General features: G+C 41.8%; 1 protein-coding gene across 1 annotated transcript; it reads left to right on the top strand.

Moving 5' to 3' along the window:
• The first annotated feature begins 3146 nt into the window (after positions 1-3146).
• Positions 3147-8664, top strand: agtr1b (angiotensin II receptor, type 1b). Its single transcript, XM_086305153.1, has 2 exons — positions 3147-3426; positions 7482-8664. Exon 2 carries the CDS (start codon positions 7573-7575, stop codon positions 8662-8664), a length of 1092 nt encoding a protein of 363 aa, XP_086161279.1. The 5' UTR covers positions 3147-3426; positions 7482-7572.
• Positions 8665-9740: the final 1076 nt, after the last annotated feature.

Below are 9740 nucleotides of genomic sequence, written 5' to 3'. Positions count from 1 at the left end.
GAATCCTTTTGGGCTTGGTGTTTATATCCTTTTTTTTTTAGGTTTTATTGGTGGAATATTCGAACCCTCACCCTTGTGGGAAGCTTTCTATTGGTGAAACACAGCAAGAACAGATCTGGTTTGCTCATGGCACCTCAAGTAGAAGTGATTTTGAATCCAGGAACTGCTGCAACTCAGCAGTTGAAGTCAATAAAAACTTTGTTCTGAGTAATAATTTTTATCCTGTGCTCACACATTTTCTATCCTTGTGGGAGAAGCCTTTTCCAGGTTCCCCAGAGTAACTTGGAATTACTGAATGGTTTAATAATCATGTGGCTTTCAGGTTTTCAGCCCATGTTAACACTTACTTGGCCCAATGTGTTGGACGTGGATCTCCATTAACATCTTTAAAACACCAAATGAGGGAACAGATTTTAAAATAATGTTTTTCCATCCCTCCAGTACATTTCCAGAGAACATTTAGAATCAATCCCAAGATGCATTTAAGCTGTTCTGCCAGTATGTGGTGGTTCATTTTCTTGCTAAGACACTTTATGCTGTTAATTTTTTTTCTCTCCAGTTTGTCACCCGTGTTCATTTTACAGCTCGAGCTCAACTTCAGAACTCACACAGTATTGTCTTTCTTCAGCAGGTGGCTGTGTGCTGGTTTGGCATTTTACCGCCTGTGTTGCTGTGGTGTAAAAAGTCTATTTCCCCGCAGTGGTCTGCTACCAGTAATTACCTCAGACATCAATTTATTCTACTACAGCTTAAGTGCTAACACGGCTAATCTTGTTAGAGTGATGTGATTAGCAGGAACATCGCCCAAGATCACACCTCCAGGGTATGAGCAGTTGAGATGAAGCCTTGGCCTCTTTCTGGCCTCATCCAGCCACAACTGATGAATTATTCTGTAAAAAAAAAAAAGAAAAAATGGATTTACTTGGATTTTATGATAGTTGCATGGGTTCATAAAAGTTGCACAACTATAACTTGGATTAAACATTGATGCATTTATTGAGTGCATTAAAGAGGACACTGTCAGAATATGTAATTTTACCTTTTTAATGCACCAACTTCAATTAAATAAACTCTATTCTTTCTATAAAAAGAAAACAAAAAAAGCTTTAGGAACATTAACTATGTCATTTCCCTTCTAATCTTTTGCATTGCTTTTCCAAATATTTATTTATAATTGACTTATGTATGTATGTATGTATATATATGTATATATTGTACTATTCTTAGTTAGCGTATTGTCTGTCTTGTCTTAATGTTGGTTTAAAATGGAGCACTGTAACAAAAAATAATTTCCCCCAGGGATCAATAAAGTATTCTGATTCTGATTCTGATTCTGATCTCTGTTTTAAGATCACCAACATCTGGTTCTGCTTGTACCCAAGGAGTGTAAATCATTGTTGTAGTATGGGGTGTTGCAACAACATCCTGTCCCCACTGAGAATTATTTGCTTTGTGGAAAATACATGTAGTGATTCTGCACTCTCTGCTCACTTCCTGAGAGGGCTCAAGGGTCAGATATAGACAAGATAATTCTTGTGGCAGCGAGGACCGTAAGGACGAAGGGATACCATACAGATGCTCAGTGCTGTGACAGGATACGCAATAAGATAACATTCGCCTAATGGATGGTTCTTATCATTTGCAGTAATTGAAGACATAATGGAGCTTGATCATAATCCCCTGGAGGTGTAAATGGCTCTGTTGCTGAGCAAAGTGAGTTACTCTCCTCCACAACCTGCCCTTCCTGAAAAATGACAGGTATAAAAAGCGAAGAGCTATTTGCTGCACGTCACGTATTTTCAAAACGTTTTCCAGACCTTTGTACCTGCTGCCTTTTGACCCCCGGTGACCTTTGAAGAACCGCCTGCCATAAAAACCTCAGCAAATGTGATCATTCTCAAATGACCAGGTCACACCTGAGTGAGCAAAAGTCACCAAACAGGACTTCCACTTAGCCCAAAGTGTTTGCTTTTCCTTTCTTTCCTTGTTTGTCTTTAGCCCAGGCGACGGCTTTCTTCAACAGCCGCCACTGAAACTGAGGGGATTTGCAGGATGGCTGCCACGCCACCTCATCTATGACTTATCCATGTCAGCGACATTTGCAATAGGTTGCAGCAGAGAGGCGAGGATGTGACCTGCTTCTCAACACCTGTCAGACCTTGAGAAAGAATAGGGGGAGACGAATAACAACCAAGCTGTGTCTGACGGTTCTGTGCAATCCCTAAAAATAGAAATTCCTTCTTAATGCAGCTGGATTACACAAGCGCGCAGACGAGTTCTTTCCTTTTCGTGCCTGAGTTGGGTTTTTCCTTCTTTTCTTTTTGATCACACATGAACTGTTTTAGTGGTTTAATAAGTCACTTTCATCAAACTTACAGCTTCAATAGAGACAGTTTGGCCAAGGGGGAGTTGTAAGCTCTGAGGTATGCATGCACATAGATTTACACAATGCCGAGAAAAGGTCCATATGTTTTAAAAAAAAGCGTGGCAAATGAGTGACAGATGAATCGCATACTGAAATGCAGGAAACGCTTTGAGGAACCCTAGCAAGAAGTGGGGAAAAAATAACAGTGTCCCAACTCTCAGGCTCCACCCAACTGATCTCCCCCGACATACACACACTTTTTTGAGCCCGTGTTGCATAGTGATTCAAGGGGATTCTTGTGGCAGCTATTAATAAAGTGTGTTGACAGGCTCAGTCATAATCAGACCCTGGCCGTTCCTTTCATGCTGTGCAGAGGACGAGGGACGGTGGGACTGTCATTGGATGAGAGCTGACATAAGTGGAAGGAGAGAGGTGGCCAAAATATTGAAGTAAGACTTAAACAAAGTGCTGTCTGTGATTATGAGCATGATTTTGCATAGTCAATTAAAATGCAGAGCCAAATTGAACACCTTTAAAGGATTATGCAACAGGGCTAGATTTGGAATGTTAATCATCTCAAGCTGTCAGAAGTAGTCAATTTCATAAGACAGAAAAAAGTTGATGATTAAAAGCAGACGTTAAGGGAGAGGAGGGGAGATAGTGCTTGAGGTGCAAGGGGGAAAGTAGAGAGGAGGAGGAGAGAGAGGAGGAGAGGAGAGGTGCTATTGTGTAAGAGCTCATGTGTGGTTGTTTGTGTATCTGCAGAGTCTGTTGGCCAGAGTGAAAGATGGGTCAAGACAATATGTAGCTGACTGGCTCCAGTGTAACTCATTCATCACTGTAGAGTGTGTGTTTGTGTGTTTGTGTGTGTGTCAGAGAGAGAGAGAGAGAGAGTAGTGGTGGGGTGAGGAGGGGGTTGTGTGTCAGACGGTGTTCCTCCTCGTCCTGCTCCAGCGGTTAAGTTAAATCAGAAGCAGTCAGTGACACGCTGCGGTGGTCTCTCTATCTCTCAGCCCGTCCTGCTCTGAAAGCATCAACAGCCTCCTGGTTCAGCACTGCAGGTAAGCACTGACACTGCCTCGCTTTCAGGAAGGATTCTCACCAACTTTCATCTTTGCTTTCATTGATGAACGTTAGCATTTTAGGGATAAGTTAGAGAAACTGTTTTCTGCTGATTCTTGGTGCAGTTTGAAAAACTTTTTTTCATTTACTAAAATGACTAATATTACTTTCAGAACCTGCAAATGAAAATAAAACAACACAACAACATACTGGCTTTATTCACGAAGTAAATCAGCGCAGTTTTATTCCTTCTGTTTGTTTACTCTGTCTATGAAATTCTTCTGTGTTTAAAACCCTTAAACCAACTACAGTAAATCTGCGGTAGGAATGAGAAGAATTCAGAACCTAGTCATGCCATCTATACAAACCCAGGTCTTATATCTCCATAGAAAATTGGATCCACTTCCTGATAAACAGTATCTCCGTGCTCTTTGAAAATCCTCGCTTATGAAGAATTTAATCACAAAAAAAACACGTGAAAAGGTGAAGGAAAAGCAAACCAGGGGTAAAAAGAACTGATGGAATTTAATTTATAGTTGTGTGAGTGAAGGCGACAAAATTCATACTATTGAAGTAATAATGAGGAAAGAAGAAGTTAAGGGACAAAATAAAGTGCTGCAGACTTTTCAGAGTAAAAGTTGCTGTCAAAGTTTTTAGGAGTTTCATTCCCCCCTCTCGTGTTTCCATATTCAAGAGACTTGTTGTTCTCAGGTTATACGAGGTTTTCTTTTTTTAACAGAATTACCAAAACAATTGGAAAAAAATAAAAGATAGCAGGATTTACAGTCTCCTAGGTTATTGTAATTCAAAGTCGTAGTACAAGAAATGATTGGAAGCCTCTCAGGCACAGGTTTGTGTTGTTTGATTGTGTACGTCACATGAAAGCGCAGTTCTATAAACAGAAAGATGCAGACATAACTTCTGGAGCCAATATTTCCATTAGCTGCCCAGCTGCAAGCCATAAGTCAAGTCTTTGATTAGTTCATGGACACTGTCACAATGTCATACACACATGTATTATTAATTTAAACCCTTTGATGTTTTTCTATTTCTGGATTCATGTTAAAATGAGAGCTTTACTGTATCACTTTTTTAATGCAGTGGCAGATTCTTCAGCAGTTTAGGGAGGTTGCCTCACTTCAAGAAGCTCATGATTTAAAGCAACACCATGCAAGCTGAGACGGAGGAGGAAGTGAGTTGTAGGAGGCTACGGCTGAGATGCACTATGCAATTAGACACCATTGTTGTTCACCTTCAGGGAAAGGAGGAAATTTAAGGTTCAGGTCTTGTTGTTGGTTAATTAACTCATGCTGAATTTGTATTTCTTTAACACCTTTAGAGATGCAGGATGCACAAAAGTCAGAGGCACCCATTGTTGCAGAGCATCCTGTTGACCAAACAGGGCTGAAACAGGAAGGTGGGGTGAAGTGGCCTGTTTCCAGTAAGATGAACCTCACTTTGTAATAGGCTGATATAAATCATTAACTCGATCAGCCACTGATTTTAGTGGTTTTCTCTTTGAACAGCCAGATGGTGGTGCTCATGTCCGAGCAGCTGGGTTCTCAAGCTAAGGGTAGCCTCAGATAGCTCAGTTGATGGGAACTTCCTCGCTGTCCCAACTTAGACAATCCTATTATTCTAAACTAAAAGTGATTTAATTTGTCCTTGTTTTAGTTTTTGTAAATAAATCCCATGTTCCCAGAACGATTCCACTTTTAAATGCCCCAAAATAGGACTCAAATGTTGCTACTATAATGTCACTCAGGATTCAGCCACAGAGATCTGGAGGGCAGAAATGTCCCCAAACTTCCTCCTAACCCTGATTTTATCATTCAGTGTAAGCAGCTTTGTTTGCAAACAACTCTGGGCCTTTGCAGCCTTTTTGTCTTGTCTCAGAGGATGCAGCTTGCGCACGGACTTTGTGAAGGTGCTGTTTGCCTTCCTGTCTGTGGTCACCCAGGGTTTATAGCTGCCATTCAGTAATGTGCCATCTCACTCAAGCTATAGCTCACTGGACAAAGCCACCCTAAATAGCCTTCTTCTAAGTCACCTTCTTTCTGTGCCACCTTATCTTTATTATAGATATTCAGCACATGGAGCCTTGTTTGTATTAACTCAACACACGTTCCCTTACTATCTTCATCTCCCTCATGGAAAAACACTGGCGTTGCACTGCACTAATAATAGTAAAAGAGTGTCCATTTTCTCTCCTATTTCCATTTCTGGCAATCAAAAATCTTCTGAGCATCAAGAGATTTCCTTTAATCGTTTAAAAATCCCCAAACTGTGAAACCGATATTCATTTTAATGCTCTTGTTTGCATGGTTTGATATTACAGTCACCCACCGTTATAAACATTAAGAAGCAAAACACCCGCACTTTGAATCCGAGCTTCGACATCTGTGTCGGTGCTTTATCCTACCTGTTACACTGGGGCCTGTGCAGGAAACTCGCAGAGATATTCCATTATTCTGCTGCCCTTGGCATCCACACATCTTCCACACTCGATAAATCCCACATCTGCAGCAGATAGGGTCGTTGCTTTAGTGCACGCAGGGTTTTTTTTTCTTATTTCGTTTTTTTCAAAGAATTCACCTACTGAAATCTGCTGAAAAATTAGGATCTTTTTATTATTCTCAGATAAAACAGTTGTGCTGCTGGAGCTCAGACTCTGAGCTCAGTAGATGTGAAGGTAAAGTGTCTGCAATAGGTTGATTCGAGTAGCTTAAACTCCAATGAGATTGTGACAGGAGCACATGGCTACTTTTAAAAAAAAAAAATCTAAATGTATAGAAACACCCTGGCTGAAATATCAGTAGTGTTTCTGTCAAAATGCGCTGTGTCCCTGCTGAGTCAGCAGTGAGACGTAAAGAGTAAAATCCTAATGCTAGCATGCCATCTTGTGGCAAAATCCTGCTCCGTTTACTCAGACTGGTAATCCAGGGAATTCCATTTCTGTCGTGACAGCTGTATAATAATAAAAGGTTAACTTCTCATTCCCAAAAGAAATCATAAATCAGTTAAACAGTTGTTCATTATCTTCAAATTGTATTTGCCTACTTATGATCTCTAAAGACAGAGTTATGTTTTCTTTGGCATCAGATTGGATTTACTGTAACCACAAATATTTCTTGTTTTTTGTGCAAGTTTGGGTAATCTCTTCAGCTATATTGTCATATAAATGAGGCTTATGCTAATATTATTACATCAGCTCCACTAATGACACCCACAAAGCTATTCTATTAAACATAAAGATGCTCAGCAAAGGAGAGAATTTGTTTTTTATATTCCCATTTCACTCTAAGCTTGTGCAAATCAAGCATGAAAAAAAAGAGAAAAAGAAAAAAGAAAAAAATAGCCCCGAGGCCAATTTTCCGCAGCACGCAGGTTTGATTTTCTCACAGAGCAAAGTTTCCACAGAGCTGAATCCCTGCTGTCCTGTTTGTTTAGGTGTGTGCTGATTAGAAGTTCTCATGCTGTGTACAATGTATCTCGGCGCGCCGAGGGTTTAAAACGTGACATGTCTTTTACGGTGACTGGAGCCTCGAACCTCTCCTCTCCTCCCCTGCTCCCTCAGCGCTTTAGTGTTTAATGGCGTTGTTATCCAAGCTCGCGCTTTGCCATGCGGCCTTCATTAACTCAGGTCATAACACGAGGCATAAATGTTCTCCTTCCGGGTGCTGACAGTCCAACCCAGATGGACCGAGCATTTGATAAACACTGTACAGTTTTACTGTTGCCCTTCATTAGCCGAGGGACGATTATAAGGCGAAGGCAGAATGCAGGCTGTCTGAATAATGACGTTTTTAAAGGGCATTTTTGGAATATTGAATAACATGCAACATCTGTTTTTCATGGCTTCTTACTTTACAGAAATAACATAAAGCGTCAGGATGGCTTTAATGTGCAGGTCTTTAATGAGCTGGTGTAGAGTGAGCATTTTCATGGGTGCTCGTGTGGATTAGCGTTTATGGGCCGTGCCAGCAGTAATGATGGCTCCTCTCCTGGGCTGCCTGTGACATTTTCTTTTTTTGTGTGTGTGTTTCTTTTATAGGACTCGCTGAGGCCCTCTCCCAAGGCCTGTATCAGTCACCACAGACCAACCCTGCCTACAGGGACCCTCCATTTGGGATTTGGTGCTCAAAATGCAAAATCTAACGACAGAAACAACAGACGGTTTAGAACTGGCATGTGGTATGTCTGGACACCATGAAATAATTTTCACCCTGGTACCCATCGTCTATGGCTGTATTTTTGTCATCGGCATTGTCGGAAACAGCATGGTGGTGGCTGTCATCTACTGCTATATGAAGCTTAAGACGGTGGCTAACATTTTCGTCCTGAATCTTGCCGTGTCTGACCTCACGTTTCTCATCACTCTACCAATGTGGGCCACCTACACCGCCACAGGCTATAGTTGGCCCTTTGGAGGATTCCTGTGCAAGGCCAGTGCAGGGCTGGTGATTTTTAACATCTACACCAGCATCTTCTTCCTCACAGCGCTCAGCCTAGACCGTTACCTGGCTATTGTGCATCCAATGCGATCGAGGCACTTCCGCACCGTGGTGTATGCGCGTCTCACCTGTGTGGTGATCTGGCTTTTTGCCTTCGTGCTCAGTGTGCCCACAGCGGTGATCAGGGATCTCCACGACATCTCACACTCTAACACTACAGTGTGCGGCATTCTGCACCCGACTGAAGAAAATGAAATGTGGTTGAAAGAGCTCCGCCTCGCCATCAGCCTCATGAAGATCCTGCTGGGCTTCCTGGTGCCCTTTGTCATCATCCTCACTTGTTATTGCCTTATTGGGCAGGCGCTGCTGGGGGCCACGCACATACAGAAGAGCTCTCGTTCGCGGGACGACGAGGTACTGCGCATGCTCGCAGCAGCTGTCTTGGCCTTTTTCTTGTGCTGGGCGCCACACCAGGTATTCCACTTCATGGAGGTGCTCACCCAACTGAAACTTGTGAACAACTGCTCCATCGTGGAACTCATTGACACCGCCATACCCTTCACCATATGCATTGCCTACTTCAATAGCTGCGTGAACCCTATCGTGTACAGCTTCGTGGGGCACAACTTTCGCAAAAACTTACTCCATCTGCTGCGTTGCTCCCGAGGTGCAGTTCCCAGGCCTCACCCGAGCATTAGCTCCAAGATGAGTGCACTCTCTTTTCGCGCCACAGAGGCACTGAGCCTTGCAGTCAAAAGTAATGCCTCCTCTGACGTGAAGTAAAGGGGGGGGGGGGGGGGGGGAAGGGGGGGGGGGGAGAGAGAAACAGGGTACAGTTGACCTCTCCTCACTCTTTCAGTTTGAGGTCAAAGACCTGGGGATGGAGACATTCCATTCTTTTTTTTTCTCCATGCCCAACTGTATTACCCAGCACTGAAACATCCACAATGATTGTAATGTTGTGCACATGTTCCTCTGTAGTTGCAGAATATTTATTCATATACCATTCCATGTCACGTAGCATGCTGGCAAATTTTCCCATCTAACCCTGTGAAATGAATGAGAGTGTCACAAAAAAGCCATATTAATATAGTATGGCTCTGCAAGAAAATATTATACAGAATTACTGAACACTTATCCCATTATTTATAAAAAGATATGCATGTTCTGCAAAATTATGTCAGCATTGTGCCTCGATGATACAGTGCAGTACTATAGTGTCTAGTGAAAACTATCCTTTGCTCTCAGCAGGTCGTTCACTAGTTGGAACAATGCTAAAAAAAAGTGCTAAGCCACTCATGAATGCTCTGCCAGTGGCAACATACATGAAATAATTGGAAATGTATTGCAAAATGTCATGTAAATGTATATTTGCAGCATATCTGACTTCAGTAACTATTTTCCGTATGTTATATAGTATAGTCAGACTATGTCCTCTTTGTGAAAATGTATATTTGTTTGCATATCAACACTGAAATGCTACCAAGTCTGGGAGTGACATGCTATCAAAAATGGAGTGCCATGTAAATAATCCAGGCTGGGAGATCATTGTCAGTGTCTTTGGTGGTTGTCTTTGTGGTATTTAAACTTGACAGTTGTGTGTTTTTTTTATACCGTGTAGGTGTACATTTTGTGAATACGAAAATATAATTAAAAAGAAATAAAATACAGTCCAAGGTGGATCTTATTTTTTAATAGCTGAGTGTAAAAAGAGACAAATCATCCTGATTAGTCGTGAAAGCAAGTCACACATTACAAAAAACACTTCTGATAACTGTGACTTATCCAAATCAAATGACCTTGGTTTAAAAATGCCTCAAACACGTCTTGAATCTATTAATCATTGACAGTACATCATG

Source organism: Aulonocara sp. 'chitande type north' Nkhata Bay, linkage group LG9, assembly GCF_057382095.1.
Source record: "Aulonocara sp. 'chitande type north' Nkhata Bay isolate Kocher_YH1m ecotype deep benthic linkage group LG9, A_spYH_male_GT1.1, whole genome shotgun sequence".
NCBI classification, from domain to species: Eukaryota; Metazoa; Chordata; class Actinopteri; order Cichliformes; family Cichlidae; genus Aulonocara; species Aulonocara sp. 'chitande type north' Nkhata Bay.
This window is presented reverse-complemented; position numbering and strand designations above follow the sequence as displayed.

Excerpts from the sequence above, each read along its gene's own strand:
- agtr1b (XM_086305153.1), top strand. The coding sequence starts at position 7,573 with ATGCAAAATCTAACGACAGAAACAACAGACGGTTTAGAACTGGCATGT.